Source organism: Pezoporus wallicus, unplaced genomic scaffold (assembly GCF_028554395.1).
Source record: "Pezoporus wallicus isolate ANWC-B61680 ecotype Strahan unplaced genomic scaffold, APGP_CSIRO_Pwel_v1 contig_3365, whole genome shotgun sequence".
NCBI classification, from domain to species: Eukaryota; Metazoa; Chordata; class Aves; order Psittaciformes; family Psittacidae; genus Pezoporus; species Pezoporus wallicus.
The window spans coordinates 6,393,974-6,410,908 of record NW_026640883.1 but is presented as its reverse complement, the minus strand read 5'-3'; the positions used below and the strand labels follow the sequence as shown (position 1 = coordinate 6,410,908).

The window sequence follows — 16,935 nt, the reverse complement described above, 5'->3', positions numbered from 1 at the left end:
GTGGAAGGAAAACTGGCTTTTCTTCAAAATATTCACAAAGGGGAGGAGTGACATCGAGGTATGCTGCACAGGGAATACAGTCCGTTATTCAGGATACTTTTCTTTGAAGATGCAGGTTCTATTCTTTGCTCTTGACATAGATTTTCTCTGTCTCTTGGACACCATATTTAGCTCCTAAAGGGCATTTTTAGGCATCTGAAAATACTAACAGGGGATTTGAAAACAGCTGTTGTTTCGTGAAATACATTAAGCTGTTTGGGAATCTCTGAAAAATCCCGAGGTGCCTGTTTGTATCTCTTAAAGTCAACATGTTGACCTTAGTGGATCTTTTTATACTAATTTGAGTTAGAAGCCTAGGCTGTCTGTACAGTCAGTAGGAAAATGTAGGAGGTGGGATCCTCTTTCCCAGCTGACTAATTCAGAAGCCTCAGGTAGATGCCTGAAATACAGCAATGTCAATCATTGCTCCTTAATGGACTTCTAAAGTAGTCAGGAAATGTCTCAGTCAATCAAATCACTCCACAGCTTGCTGCTGCTCAAAAGGATCATCGCTTTTCCCTCTAATGGTTCCTCCTCACCCCTTCCTGGCTGTGTAGTTCTGCATCACTTTCTGTCAGCTCCAGTGTTTATCTGAGCCATTTGTTCCTTTCTCTATCCTCCTGTATCCTTACCTGGCAGAAAATGAACCCAGTGCAAGAAAGTGAACAATTCATAGAATCATGGAATACTAGGTTGGAAGGGACCTCAAGGATCATCTGGACCAATATTTCTGGGCAAAGCAGATATCCCAGCACCCTGACCAGTCAAATCTTAAACATGTCCAGTGTTGGGGAATCCACCACTTTCCTGGGGAGGTTATTTCAATGGCTGATTTTTCTCATTGCAAAACCTCTTCTTGTCAAGTTGGAATCTCACCAGGAATATGTTGTGCTCATTACCCCTCATCTTTTCCATGTGACTTCTTTGCTAACTAATGAGCTAAGGTAGTTCTCTGAGAATCAGACCGGTAGTGATGGTGCTGCAGTGAGGGAAGCAGGAGCAGATGCGTTGGAGTAAGACAAGAGGGCGCACATAGGTGAGTATGTGAGCATGCCTTTAGAAGCAGCAGTGAACTCCTGGATTGGCTTGTCCAGCTTCTCTGACTCAACATCTCTTATTTAAGTACCTGAGGTCTTCATTTGTAAAATAGGAATAATGGTGTCTTACTTCTTCTCTGTACCTCCCTTTCCCGTCCTCTTCAGCTTCCTTCCATATTCCATAGAGACTGTCAGGATCTGGGACAGCAGCTACAGGAGCTGATTCAGCTATACGCATGCAGATTGCTTGGCTGGTACTTGTGGCTAATGAAGACATGACCTCCAGAACTGGTAACCATTGAGCTGCCACTGCAGCTTTTCTCCTTCATTTTATATCTTCTTCTTAAGTGCTAATTGCTACAAAGCTCATAGGGATGTAGAACTCTTTCTGAATTACACCTTTTAGTTAACCTGAATGGAAATTCTCCATATCCAAATGTTAAAATCTTGGTGGGGAGTTGATGGACAGACAGGAAAATAAAACTTTATTGGCCTCAGTTCCTCCAGAAACCCAGCTAAAAAGCTCCTTTTAATAAATGAGTACTGTATCTGATCCATTTTAGCATTCCCTTCCTTGGAGACTTTATATGGTGAATGGAATAAACTCTGTGTTCTATAGAAACCCAAGTTACAAATGCCTTTCCCTTCCTACTTCCTAGCAGTATAAAGAAAGGAAATTCTTCATTAAAAAGCTAATTTCTGTGTGTTCCTGAACCTTCTTTTTAAAGCCATTGTCGTGGTTTAAACCCAGTCAGGTAATTCGTTCGCTCACTTCCCCCCCTTTCTTGCCCTCCCCCTGCTCTCGGAGGGACGGAGAGGAGAATCAAAAGAATGCAACTCCCACGGGTTGAGATAAGAACAGTTTAGTAACTAAGGTATAACACAAATCACTACTGCTACCACCAATGATAATAATGATAAAGGAAATAACAAGGGAACAGAATACAACACCTCACCACCCACTGACCGATAACTCGGCCCCCAAGCCCGACCAAGCTCCGACCGATACCTCCTCCAACCCTGCAGTCTCCCAGCCCTTCCGGCTAACTCCCAGTTACATCCTGGGCATGACGTGCTGTGGTATGGAATAGCTCTTTGGTCAGTTTGGGTCAGGTGTCCTGTCTCTGCTTCCTCCCGGCTTCCCCTCCTCCCTGGCAGAGCATGAGGCTCACAAAGTCCTTGGCCAAACCAAAACATCTCTATCAGCTCTGTTCCCGAGCCGAAAGTCAAAACACTGCACTGCACCAGCTACCAAGGAGGAGAAACATGACTGCTGCTGCTGAACCCAGGACAGCCATCTATTAAGTATCACACAGGTGAACCCTTGATAGTGCTAGTCAGAAACTCACCGAAGGAAGTGCCTAGGAAATTACTCAAAAATACAAAATGCTGTCATACTACATTGACTGAGGAAAACCTCAGCTCTTTTGCACAAGAAGGAAAACTTGAGTTGCTTCCAAGTGGAAAGTTCTGCTCATTTCAGAAAAGGAGACAGGGAAAGGAACTGTTTTTCACCCATAATAATGGCATAGGACTTTGGAAGGAGAAGAATAGATGTATTTAATTCCTGCTGCAGGGCTCAGGAACATTTGCAGTGGGCAAGACAACAGAATGACATAAGGAGTATGGTTGAACTGAGGTGTGGGGACACTGCAAATAGTGCTGGGTATGACTAGAAGTCACTGCTGTATATGAGCATGAACCCAGACTGAGACAAGCAGATGCAGGTTTTGTGCCTCTATCACCCAATGAGAAGGGTTGTGTATGCTGACTGTTCTGCTGCTGCTTCCATGCTTGTGCATGGAAGTGCACATGCTTTACACATGTGCACTCCCAACTTGGTTGGTGTGATGAGGAAGCATTGCCTGACAGTTACTGTGATGGAGCCAAAGCACTGGCTGGGCTGTGTTTTCCAACAGTGGGAATGTGGGTTATGTCTGTTCTTAGTGTCCATTTCTGCTGATGGACACACTGTGATGACTTCTTCACTGCCTCTCTTAGATATAAAGGTTTTCGTAACTGTTTGGAGTTTCTTTAATGGAAAAATTGTGTAGGCTTCTTGCTTGTATGAAGACAACTAATGTATGGTAGAGCACAGTGGAGCAGTGTGATTCAGCCTCTCCTGTCATTTAGTTTACGTGCTGGCTCCTCACTGAGCATGACAGATCATGCTTTTCTTTGGTTCACGGTTGCCCATTCTGAAATCAATAGGAGTCTGTGCTTATGTTTCAATTTCATTATTCTGATGTGGTCATCTAACCTGCTATTCTTGACAAACTAGACTGTGTTTTGCTTAATTCTTGCCAGCATCTAATAAACCGGTGACACAGGGCTTTTCTTTTGAGTATGGCTTGGGACTACTTGGTGTTATTAGACCCGAGGCCAGGCTACCTTGGGGAGGGGTGGTCACTAGATACTGATCTTGTTCCTCGGCGCTCTCTAGTTGGCTGCTTGAGGTGCCAGGAGGCAGCAGAGTGCCCTTTGCAGTATGTTAATGCCAACATCGTTTTGCAGGCAGCGTTGCTATAATGTTTATTATACTATTTACATACAGATATGCAGGTGCAGAGCTCGGAGGGTGAATCTCACGTTGTGCCGCAGACCCGTGTCAGGCCACAACCGAGCTGACTCGATGTCGAGCAGCGCTTTCGGTGCCTGCGTTGGAAGACTCGGCCACCCAGCGCTCGCGGGAGCAGAGGGACCAGCGCTGCTTGCTCCCAGCGCTGCTATTGCAGCCGCTGTGTCTCTCCCGCAGCGCACCGCCGTGCGGGGGGGAACGCGGCCCCGCTCCCTGCCCAGCGCGGTCCCGCCTCCCCTCCGCTCCCCACACGAACCGCAGGGAGGCCCCGGCGCCGCCCCGCACCGCGGCGGGCGGGCAGGAGGAGGGAGCGCGCCGGCGGCGGGACCCGCCCGGCCCGGCCCGGCCCGGCCCAGCGCCGCCGCCGCCGCCCCCCGCACCGGCCGCCGCAGCCCGGAGGCTCCGCGCCCGGCTGAGCCATGTCTGCCAGAGGTGGGTCTCTGCCGCGGCGCTGCGAGCGGCTGCGCTGACCTTGCGCCTTTCCATGGTGCATTGCCCGCACGCTGCGCCGGAGCGGAGGTTGCGCGGGCGATTTCGGAGCGGGGAGCGGGGGGGGAGGCGAAGAGATTTTGCTGGTCCCGTTGTGCGGGTCGGAGCGGGGCACCCGACCGCAGAGCATCCTGAGGGGTCGGGCACCCGAGCGTGAGGCTTGCGGACCCCGCTTCGCCTTCACCCAGCGCCCGCGGGCGGTGGCTTGCTGCCTTTCGAGCGGTGATGGAGCGTGTGTGTCTGCAGAGGAGGGAATATGGTGGTGAGGGTGGGCTTAGGGTCAGGGCTCGGTGTTTGGTGGTGCTGAGGAGCTGGTTCTGATGTGTCTGCCGAGCGAGGGGAGGCATCGGGCTCGTCCTGGAGCTTGTAACGCGAGTGCTGCTGTCAGGGTGTGGTGATTAATCCAGTGCTCAGATTATACCTCTGGTGGACGTTTGGTTCTGGCTTGAAATGAACACTTTGAAGTTTTACTGCGAATTTGCGTTTGTTTTAATAATGGCCTCAGCTCGAATAGCCTTTGTCCTTTGCATGCGTTTGTGCAGAGATTCGGGCTGTGTTTGGTGATTCTGGGCTGGAGGTGAACAGCTCAGCCTCATCCACTGCAGACCCTGCCTTGTCTCAAACATCTGCTTCCAGTGTGAGAAACTGAGGCAGGCGTGGTCCAAAGACTGGTGCTTTAGTGTTTCTATTATAATTACTATCAGTTAGAGTGCTGGAGACATAAAGTTAAGCATTTTCTGAACGTTGTCAGAGCAGAAATACTGGTGAGCATCTCCTGAGGAAAGATTATCTGCACAGTAATGACAGGTAAAACCACTCCCCACTTCCCTCTGAACTGAAAAAAAAACTTTGTCAAAATTATGTATTAAAAATTAACAACCCCCTGCATGTAGGGATACATTTTATTTGTTCATCCCTTTATTTCTCTGCATCTTGATACGTTAAATACTGCTCAGAATGGGCAAGCTTTTTCATTAGCTTGGGTTCCCGTTGATGTCCAAATGAGCTTCATGCACATGGGAGGCATCATGTAGCTTCTGAAAGGTTGTCAGTGTTTTGTGGTTACGACCATATTCCTAAGGCATCACGCCCATTTTAGATATAAATAATAAATAGTGTTAGAGCAGCATAACTCTCTGTGACAGAGTAGAATTCTTGCTTTAGGAAGAAATGGACTATATCAGTCTCCAAAGAATCCATTTCTGGAAGAACACTAAGTGTATGAGCATCGGCACCATGCTAAGGCTGCATTAGTGGGGAAAACCCAGCAAAGCTTCATAACATAGATCAGATTTATTGTCTTAAAAGGGGTATCTGGATTTGGGAAATTGACGGAAGAACTATTCAATTTCAGCTCTGCAGATGACTCCCCCAAAAGTGAACCATACAGAATGGAAAGCCAGGGAATATTTCCACTGGCCATATTTCCTTTTCCTCCTCCCCACCATCCCTCTTTCCTATTCATCTGCACAGCACATGATGTTTGATGCCTGCTTGATTCTGCTGGAGAGCTGCCTGGAGAAGAAGGGTGAATTCTTTCTCAGCCTCTCCTGTGCCATCTAGTTTATTCACAGTAATTAATTGGAGAGACAGTCCATAGGACTTTGGGGAAGTAGTGAATAAGATTCATAAAAGAGATTAAGATATTAATCTCTTTCCATATCTGCTTTTCAATTTTAACAAATGGACTTAGTTGGAAAATAAGTTTGTCTGTGCCAGTAAATAGAGTTATTTGGTACTGATCAAAGGCTGTTTGTGTGTAAAGCAGTATAGACCACTGTTGCTATTGGCCATTTTAAATACCACTGCTCTTAAAATCATACATACGAACTTACTTTGGCACACTGATGTGGTATGATGGGTCTTAATGAGGTTACTCATGAGAATGTAGCTCAAATAAGAAGTGAGTCTTTAAGGGATCAGGGCTTTGTTTAAATGTTATATAGGGCCCCTTTGCTTCATGAAGGCACACTGCACATTACCTCATGCATATGCAGTCTCATTAAAAGCATACTATCATTGGGGTTTGCAAGCTCAGCAAATATTGATTGTTAATATTTTATGTTGTGTTAGCTGTCCAAAAGGTGATCATTGTTATTCTGAATGCATCAGGCATGTGGAGCTGTCTGCTTGCTGATTATATATCAAGCATTGCAAGAATAGCAAAGGAGTTAAACATTCACCTGTGCCATTTTTATTACTAAACTGTAGGAGATATTCCAGGGATAGCAAAAAACATCATGGTGTTATCCGTGTTCAATCTGTGCAGCTCTCTATTCATCTCTTTTGCTCCAGGAGGCAGCATGCTCTAGTGAACTGACTGCAGTGCATGACAGAAGAAACTCCTGAAATCCAGCGGTTCCTCTGTACTTTTGGAACTGTTCCTTTTTACTCTTCTCTCTAGTTCCTGAAACAACATATAGTCATTGACATTATAAGTGATTGTAAGTAATACAGAAAGTGTAACTAATAAAACAAATCCATGCAAGATTGCCTGAAATGGTACTCTGGATGAAGAGTTGTATGCTTCCCTACTTGCACAATGGAAATAATGGTAGCTAACTTTTCCACCTGTGCTTTCAGATGAATTTTCTGAAACATTATTTTCTTGCACCCTTCACAGACTAGGCTGTTGCAGTCTCTCACACCTGGCCCTCATGTCTTGCTGTCACGAAAAGAAAGCATAAGGTCTCTTAACATCCTTCTGCTGCTGTCCTCATAGTAGAGCTCCAGCAGATGTTCTGACCAAATGCCAGGTGAAGCAGCACAGACGAGTATTCCCAGCAGCTTGAGCAAATAACCGTCTTGAAAATCGGGTGAACTGGGAGCTGAGATGAGCTTTGAAAATCCCTTTTCACTTCCCTTTCAAGTTGGAGTCCTTCCCAGGGCACTCTCACGACCTGCTCTGCAGCCTGTTGGGATCAGGGGAGAGCTGCCATTGACGTCAGTTGGGCTTTTCAGTTTTGCAGTTTGTGAAGGGCTTCAGCTTCTACTTTAAGCTGTTGTTTAGTACTTGCTGTTAGGACTCATACATGACTGAATTTGGGTGTTGGAGGAAGCCTTGTAGATTGTAGCTTACCTAAGGGCTTGTTTGCAAAGAGCTGTAAATTCTCTGGATGAAAGACATTTTTCTAAAGCCAAGTATAACTGTGACCTACTTGTGCATGTTGTCTCAAACTGCTTAAAAACTGTCAAAACTGCTTGTTATCAGGAAGGCCTAAGTTAATGGAAAAATGGCTATTTTTAACTGTTATAATCTGCAGTTACGTTAGAGCAAACAGGCACAAATGGGAGTATTTGATATGGTCAAATACAAAGATCTTTGCCAAATATTTTTGTCTAAATGTTGAAAGAATTAGCATGAGCTGTATTTAGGTCAGTAGACAACTCCTTCAGGAAAACAAAGGCATATAAAATAGGTTTATCAACACTAGTGTCTTTTCAGCCTTTTTTTTGTGCCATAGCTGAATTTTGACAAGGCCAGTGTTAAAGAAATACTATCACTGTCTAATATTAACAGGTTGCACTGTGCTACTCTGATGCTGCTAATGTGGGTATTGCGGAGAAGGTAATTGCATTTTTAGCTTACTCCGTAGTTGAAGTAGTAGGCTTGTTTAGTTTAAGGATTTATTATATACTACAATCCTTGTCTTTTCCTATTTGATTTTCTCACCAATGTAGATCAAACACTTCTCATTTTAGATAGACAAATCATTGTAACAGTGGTGTGAGTGAGGTTTTTGTCCTCAGTTCACAGGTGAGACAAGAACTGAAATATTTTTTTTCTTTTTCCTGAATCTCAAAGCCGGGTCAGAACAGGGGAATTTCCACTGCCTTGGCCTCTTCTCAGGCTCCTCATTTGTTCTTACACACATTGATAATAGATTTCCAACAGAAGGTGATAAAACTTCAGCTAATTATGCTTTTTTCTAGTGACAGCTCTTTCTCCATCCCCACTGTGCACACTGTTTGCTTGATCCGTCTCCCAGTTATGAACTAACTTTTTTTTTTGTGAAGAAGTCGCAGATTTCTCACTGAGAAATTTAAATACAGAACCTTGAGTTCCTACGTATTCCACCAATAACCTTTTTCATTTCCAAACCTTATCCTCCTCAGAGAGCTGTAGACATGGCTGCTCTTGCTGGCAGCAATGGTTCTAATTGAAGTCTCTGCTGACTGGTTTAAAAACTTGCTGCTGGGAGATTCTGGTCAGTGTTTTATTATGGGCTGTGATTTTCACAGTAATAAAGCTCCTATCCAGAGGAAGCAGCCACTTAAGAGAGTACGATATTGTCTGCCATATGCTTTCTGAAAACTGTTGCTGTGTTTTTCTACAGAGGTATTTCTTTCAGATACATGATAATGTCCCTAATTTGTGGTGTGACCAGTAGGTGGCTATCACTGAATGCTCTCAGGGCAAGCAACATGGAGAATGGGGCAGGGAGAGCTGGCTGGGTATTTCCTTAATATTAGAAACAGAGAATTTGAGCATGCTCAGAGTAGTTAATTATTACAGCTTCACTGCTTACAGTCCTAGTGATTTCCACCCTTTTCCTTGGGATAACGCTCCGTAGCCCAAAGGAGCACGTTCCTGGCAGGGCTCAGTGCTCTGCAGTGTTACCTGAGGCAGAGCTGTGTGTGTGGTCATGCCGACACAGCTGTTTCCCACTTGGAATACCTGTGCTGTGCAGGATTTGGAACTGGCTCTGAAGGTTTTTCTCTCCACAGCTTTTGTCCTGAATTTCTTCTGTACTAATTTCATACTGTTACTTAATCCTAGCTGCATTTTCCATTTATTTCTTCCAAATACATATATAATAACTTTTATTTTTTCCTCTAGTTACTAGTTTTAGGGCTTGAACCTCAACTTAGTGGCTCATAATCAGCACCTGGATTGTCACTGCAAGCTGTACTTACCTGTACATGAGAATCAGTAGCTTCAGCTGAATCGTTAGGCCTGGTAGAGCTTCTCTTTTGATGGGGAGAAGGAATATCTTACTGACTTAAGCAGTAGTATCTTTTAAGCTGCTCCTGTTTAAGTTTTACCTCTTCTCCCATCTTTTGTTTTTCCCTCAACAAAGCTCAGTCTGTGCTGTTTAAATGTTGTGATTAATGAAAATTAGTCCTGAATGCATGGAAAGAATTGCATAGACTAATGGCAACAACAAGAGGAAATTGGAACAATGAGGTAGAATCTATTTTAGATGCATGGCTTTGAAAGGAATTGCACAGAAGGAAAATAAGCATCAGCTTATGGATTGCAAAGCCAGCACAATTGCTTTGAGTGAAGAACACCAGAGCCTCATGTGTTTTGCAGTCTCTGAAAACAGTCTTTTGGGGATTTCTGTCTTTTTTTTTTTTTTTTTCTCTCCTCTTTTAATAGGTTTGAGTTGAATATTTTGAATTATTTTTAATCTAACCTGTTAGTAACTGAAGACAAAAACCACACATGATAGTTCATGTGACTGGTGTAGTATTGCTTAGTTTTGCAGCATAAACGCAGTGCAAAGCAGACTTGGATCTCTAAGTTCTGAGATCAGCAAGTAGCCCATAGCTTTTTTATTACATACTCTTTAGGCTACAATGTCTTCATATTTAGATGCTGTTCTTAGAATCATAGAATCAGCTAGGTTGGAAAAGACCTTTAAGATCATCCAGTCCAACTGTTACCCCAGCACTGCCAAGACAACCATTAAACTGTGTCACTGAGGGCCTCATCTACATGGTTTGTGAACACTTCCAAGGACCATGATTCCAACACTGTTCCAATGCCTCATCACCCTTTTGGTGAAGAAATTGTTCTTAATATCCAATCTAAACCCTATCGCTTGTTACCTGGGAGAAGAAACTGACCCCCACTTCACTACAACCTCCTTTCTTTTTCTTCATTAAAACCCAAAGAAAATTCCCAGATATTATACAGTCGTAGCAGAGAAAAATCACTGAGACACACATTTTCTTAAATGCTCAGCCCTTGCTGTGGCATGTTTTCAGAAAGAACTTCAGTTTTAGAAGCTCAAACCCAAATAAGACTCCCAGTCCTGCAAACGTTACTGCGCATTGCACTCAGTGTTTTTACCAGTCCCATATGTTATATAGGGAAATCCTTAATTTGTAAACAAGGTTTGACCAGACATGCTTCAGCAGGGTACACCTTCGATAGAGTTGTCTTATATTGTCCTTTTCCCATTTGTAAGCCAGAATCAGCACTTTCATGGCTCTGCTCCATGTAAACCATGAAAAATGGCCATGTCCACCATGCAGTGCCTCCTGTTTACATGCACACATTTATATTAGACTTAAACTCAATGTGGAGCTAACTATGTAGAGCTTTAGTGAGAGCCGAATATGAGCTACCTGTCTGAGTACCTGCCCTATTTCTTCGGTGGATTTTATAGCCTGGATTGACTTCTGTGCTGTTTTGAACAGTTTCTTGTGGCTAGCTTGGAGTTACTTCCCTGTGACTAGAAAAGATTGCATGCACTTTTATGTTTGAGGAAATCTATAAATCTGTCCATCTGAGCTTTACATTGTGAAATGGAAGGAGGATCTGTTGTCATCAATGTACAAAAGACTGATGTGTAGAGAAGCGTGATGAGCCAGAGTGTCTGTGGCACCAGTATGTGCTTTGCCTCCAAAGAGGAGGTGCTGGGGTTTTCCTGCTGTGCTGGTAGGATCACAGTGAGAGGTTCCCAGCTCCATGCAGCTGGGACTGAGGGGTGCTCTGAACAGAAGCATGACATAGGAAACACCCAGAAGACAATGTTCTCAAAGGTGAGGCAAAACGTACTATTTTTCCCGTGTGGAATATATGCAGTTTCAGCTTAGAGGGTAGTGCAAAGAAACCAGTCCAAGCCAGCCAGCGTATTGGGAGGTTCTGGCTCCCTGAAGCCTTTAGACTTTGTTTAGCTCTTTTTGGAGCAGGCTGTAAAGTGCAGTATGTGTTGCTGTTCACTGATGAAGCCAGTGACATCTTTTTCTATTTCATGTTCATAGACATTTTTCGTGGTAACTTACTGGCCTGGTGCTTAGCAGTGAGCCTGTTGGAGACAGGTCAGAGAAGTGAGTGGTCTTACCACAGTGGACTTTACAAGGATGGCATGATAAGAACTGGTTTACTGCTTCCTTACTAATAGAAATATTTTACTCTGTTTCTAAATGACAAAACAGAGAGAGACACATTTAAATCCAAAGTGTGAAGCTGAAACAGTTTCTGTAAGTTTAGTGTTTAGTGTTTATCATTCCCTTTTCACTCCCTGGAACCTCAATCATTTCTAATATGCTCTTATTTTAACTACTGTTTCCTCTAAAGTAACTCTTATCTCAGTAAGGACTGCAGGATTTCACTCAAGGGAAGGATTCTGCTTTAATTACTGTTATTTAAAGCTGATGTTGTTTCTATCTCATCAGGCTTGTATGAGGTATCTTTGATCAACAGAGAAGTCAGCAAAACTGGTGGTCAGATTACAGTTTCCTTTAAACTAGTGATGAAAGCCATTGGTTTATTTTTGGTCATTAGAAAGTCTGAGAGAGAACCAGGTTAGATAAGAGATGAAACCTAGTCAATAATAAAGGAACATAGCTAAGAGAGTGTAATAGCAGCTCTGAACAACATGTTCCAGCTCTAACTCTGTGAACCTACATACAGAAAATGCAAACCTGTTTATGCCAAAGTACTGGCTTTCTCTGGTGTCCTAGGTTGCTACTTCTCTAATCAACATTTGTGGAAGAGCTGACTACAGTAAGGACTGTGTAAGATGAATGGACTTCATAGAACAGGTTATAAAAGAGCATATAGGTTCTGGACTTGCTTTCTCACTGCAGATAATACTAAATACTTTGTTCAGTGGAACAGGAATATAGTTGAGCCTATGGTCAATAGACAATGTGGAACTCAGTGATTTTCTCAGAATGAAACCAAAAGGAGAAAAGCCTTTCTTTCTTGAATAAAAGCATATCTGAGTGAAGCACAATCAAAGCACCTTTACAATTAGGTTTAGTTGCAAAAGGAATTGTGTAGAATATTGTCCATGAAGTGATATTCTTTGCCTATTAATGAAAGTCAACATAATGTAAATACAGTAATATTCTCTGTCAAGGCTTTTCTTCATTAGTGTTGGAAAGGTGTGTACATGCATGACCAGGCTGTGCTGAGGTGCGTGTGAATGACTCTGCTCCACAAAAGGCCATCTGCAGATGTCTAGAGTGGTTTATAATAAGCAGAGCTGTGACACCTATTAACTTGCACTAGAATTGTGCCCAGTTTTACTTTTTTAATCTTAGTTTCACCTGTTCTTATGAATATCCTCTGCATATGAATGTACATACGTGAGACAGGATTACAATAGTTGCATAATTCTCTCTTTTATTGTCCTAAAGAGCCAATAAACCAATTAAATGATCATCAGACAATCCATTAAAAACCTGTGGAGTATGTAAATAAGAACAAAACTTACTTCAAGAAGGCAATATTATATAATCATGTGGTTATCCCAAACTGTTTATTCTACTTTATGAGCTGGAGATAATCCCCAAAATTATCCAGTCCAGACTTTGATCTAAGGAAGAATAATAAAACTTTGATCACTGTTGAATTGGCAGCTGCTATAAAAAGCCTATGTCGTACTTCTCTCTTAGTAACGCTAGCTAAATCCAAAGTAACTGGTAAAAGTACTTGATGATTGGAGCTTAGGGATGCTTTCTGACTTGACCTGAAGTAATCTCTGTCCAAAAATGTCTATAAATATTTTTTTTCCTATTTTCTGTTGCCAGATGTTTTCATACTTGAGATGAATGGTAAAAACGTGTTGTGTACTTAGATGTGCAGTGCACAGTTGGAGTCTGGTGTAGCAGAGAAAGAGGCTCTGGTTAACTGATAGTGTTCATATATAATATGATTGATTTGCAACACCATTCTGGTGACGTTATCTTGCTTCCTGTATGTCTGAAAACATCATTTAAAATTTAAATATTTAAATGGCTAATGTCTATGACTATTATAGTTGCCACAAGGATACCATATTTCCTTCCAGGATTGCAACATGATGTATGTTTATATAGGAAACATCACTTGTGATGTTTTTCCTTTAGACCTGCAGCTGGACAGTGGCAATTTTTTTCATCATAAATTGGGATTTTTGAAACTTCCAGAACTGTATTGGTCAACAGAGCTCACACTTGTGTAATTTCTTTGGTACTTCAGAATTTTTGCCCATAATACATTTGATAAGGAAATGGTGAAAACTTGGACTCAAATGCAGTTTGGTTTTAGAATCTTTAATGTATTTTTTAATCTAGATACAACATGAACTAGGTCCCTAGGTAATGCAGGAGATTATTGCCTCATCCCTGGCAGTGTTCAAGGCCAGGTTTGACGGGGCTTGGGGCAACCTGCTCTCGTGGAAGGTGTCCCTGCCTGTGGCAGGGGACTGGAACTGGATGAGCTTTAAGGTCGCTTTCAATCCAAAGCAGTCTGGGATTTTGTGATTCTGTGATTTTTCGACTCTGTGTGGCAGGGGTGTTGAGAGGTTCATGGTATAGTGTGGAGTGCCATGAAAGGGTTACATCTAGTTCTTCCTTCCACCAGCCCAGCATGGCACTGGGCATTCAGCTTGTTTGGTACAGTTTGTGGTGGTGCAAAAGTTCAGCAGGGCACGAGTCAACCTTCCCCTTTTTCATCCCTGGCAGTTTCAAGGCCAAGTTGGACAGGGCCTTAGGTGGCATGGTCTAGTGTGAGCCATCCCTGCCCCTGGCAGGGGGGTTGAAACTGTATGATCTTAAGGTCCTTTCCAACCCAAACCATTCTGTTGTTCTGTGAATCTTTTGCTTTGAGTTTGCCTGCTGCCTGGCTCCCTGCTTGTTGCAGATAACTGTAGGTCTAAAGTTTTCTTTAATAAAAGATCTTATTTTAATAAAAGGTCTTATGTTCTGGGTAGTAAATCTTATTGAGTTAAACATTCAGATTTGGGAGATTTTGTGGCTTTTTGCAATAGCAATTTCCCCTTTTTCTTTTGTCCTCTTGTGACACCATTTGTGTATACTAGGAGTTCTCATTTTACCTTTCTGCAAGGCACACAGACCAGTAGTAGAAGAAGCACTTTATTCCCTGTCCATTGTTGCCACTCTGTATTTATCAAAAGCAAAAACATTCTGTGCCTGAAGGGGGATTGAGAACCCTACCATCTTGCTATTTCTGATGCTCAGGAGGTATTTTTAGTAAAGGTTGTTGTGCTGCTCCCCCAGGGAATGGCTGAGAGAGGGTAGGTCAGGAGAAGCCAGATGAAACTAATGGGTGGAATTGTAGGGGAGGGGTAACCCCAGCAAAGTTCCCTTTGGTGATTGTGTGCAAGTGCATAGATGTGTATGTGTACACATAAGCATACTTGGAGGCTGCTATATATATTTATATATATATATATAAAGAAACTTTAATCACCTGTGCTTACTGCAGCCATGTGAGTAAAGGGAGGAGATGAATTCATGCTCTGTTCCACACAATCCCTCTTCCTGAAATATTATTGGGATGGTTTTTCTATGATGCTCAGTTTCCATAGCTGAACCCTTCCTCCAGATGTGCCGGTCCAGCAAGATCCCAGTATGTTGCTAAGACAGATTCTGACTCAGTTTTCTAAGGAAGCAGGATCAAGATGGAGCTTTGTTCTGCCCTTGTTCAGTTTGCTTCCTGCATCTTCCTCTGGAGACTGAGAAGGCATGAGGGCAGTGGGTGAAGGAGATGGTGAGTAAGAGCTGCAGAGTGGAAAAGGAATGGAAAGAAAGGCCACTGAGAACGGTGAGCAAAAGAGACACATTTAAAGCAGACTGAGGCAAGAGAATGTGTGTGGAAATCCTTCTTCAAACTGGTACAGAGGTAGGACTGACACAGACCAGAACCAGCCCTGAACCTAAAAACAGTTAAAAAGAGATGGGTGTAGAGAATATTTTGAGAGTTACAGGAAGGAGCTGTGAGGTTCTGATGTCGAAAAGCTCTTTGATTTCTTTGATTTTCTGGACACCCCAAGAAGCCCAGCAGCCAGTCAAGGGGAGCGTGTGATGCAGTGACTGTCCCCACAGTTGCTGCAAATCCTGCTGTGATTTTTCTGAAGGGAGCAGAGGGAATTACTGGTTTGCAATCGCCTGAGGAAAAACTCTGAGCTGCCTAAAACCTCTGAACGCTTCACAGACTCATCTAGGAGCTGGTGCTCTGCCAGATCCTATTTTTAAGCAATTAGGTTTCTCTCCCAGCTTTATGAAGTTATGCTTCTCTAGCAGTATCACACAAGCATAGGGCCTGGAAAGGCTGGGGGAGCACGTGTGCAAGCATATGACTTTGGAAGGGAAAAACATCAAGCTAAGTTTGGTGCCATGTTTGCATAGCAAAGAGCTAATCTTAAGTGATACTGAACAGCTCCAGCCCTGATGTGTTTCCATCCTGCTGAATTACACAGTCTGTGTTGCTGCTTAAAAGTAGAATTTGCTGTTTTCCTTAAATACTTAGTTCTTTTCTACAAATGCTTTCTTTGCACTGCAAGTTGATGTTTTAAACAGAAATACAAAGAGATTTCCTAGGGCACTTAGGAAGCCACATCAACTGGGGCATGTAGACACTAGAAAGCACAACGCCAACAGAATGTTATGTTAACTCATTGGGAATGGATTAATTATGAGATCAGCTTCGATGTCCTTTTGATTTCTGACATGTCTAAAGAGCCCCACAGATGAAACCAGACCTGATCAAAAGTGGTTTTGTGATGGTAACAAGTAGGTTTTTTGTTTGCAAAATACACTTCATGTAAATGAAACTGAGAACACAGAAAGAATAACTGGAAGAGAAAATGAAGTCCACGGGAATCACTGCTGCTGCCTAAACACTAATGATGCTGTTAACAGTTCCAAACTTAATAATTTTAGTCAGAATATATCTTCTTTCATGCTGGAGGCAGGAAAACTCAGATTGCTTAGGGTGTTCTCATTTTCTGATTTCCAGCAATAAATGTTATATTAAAACTGTGGCCAATGACCAGATAAGAGTTAGAGAGGCTGAGATTTTTCCAGGTTCTAGAATAAAAAAATGATGTTTTGACACCAATATGGGAGACCGTTGCTCCATTTAAAATGCACTAAATGAGCATTTAGTGTGCCTGCTTGGAATTTCTTTTATGCGTTGAGTTCTCAGTGAAGCATTTGTTGATGTTTCTTCCCCAGACTTCAGTCCAGGATGAGTATTCCCAGAAACAATCCTCATCCCGACCTGAAATAGTTCTTGACTACTATTAAGTTTCATTTTCTGCTCCATCCTCCTTAATTTCTGGAAGGCAGAATAACCCAGTGGGGAATCTTTAATTCTGCTTTTCATTCTGTCCAACATTATTTACCACTAATATCTATGAGTTCTGTAAGCATGCTGCTCTTAATATTAATAGTTCATCTCAGGAGCGCGAATGTTTAGCATCACATTCATTTTCTACTAGGAAGTGGAAGTTAAATCCCTTTCTAAAATGGTTATTTTCCTGTTTTATATGTCTTGAAAATGTCAGGCAGTACTACTGGTTACACTTGAGCATAGTATTCTGCAGTATCAGAGGGTGAGGCAGACACAGCCATTTGATCTTCCCTAAGTGCTTCAGAAATAATCAGCATGCCTTTTATTTCTGATCTATTTCTTGCCTGAATGAATGTTCTGCAACTGCAGTGCTTATTTTATGGGCAAAGAATATACTGACAAAAAGTCTTTTTTGGTAGGAGAGCTGTTGGAGAGCAAGCTATATTCTCTTGGGTTATTTGAAGCTAGAATAG

At 42.7% G+C, this 16,935-nt stretch overlaps 1 protein-coding gene across 1 annotated transcript in view; it reads left to right on the top strand.

Moving 5' to 3' along the window:
• The first annotated feature begins 3,999 nt into the window (after positions 1-3,999).
• Positions 4,000-16,935, top strand: part of ABLIM1 (actin binding LIM protein 1) — a 186,545-nt gene continuing 173,609 nt past the window's right edge. Inside the window, exon 1 of the mRNA XM_057420941.1 lies at positions 4,000-4,086. Coding sequence (XP_057276924.1) covers positions 4,074-4,086 — 13 coding nt within the window. The 5' untranslated portion in view covers positions 4,000-4,073. The remainder of the gene's footprint in view (positions 4,087-16,935) is intronic.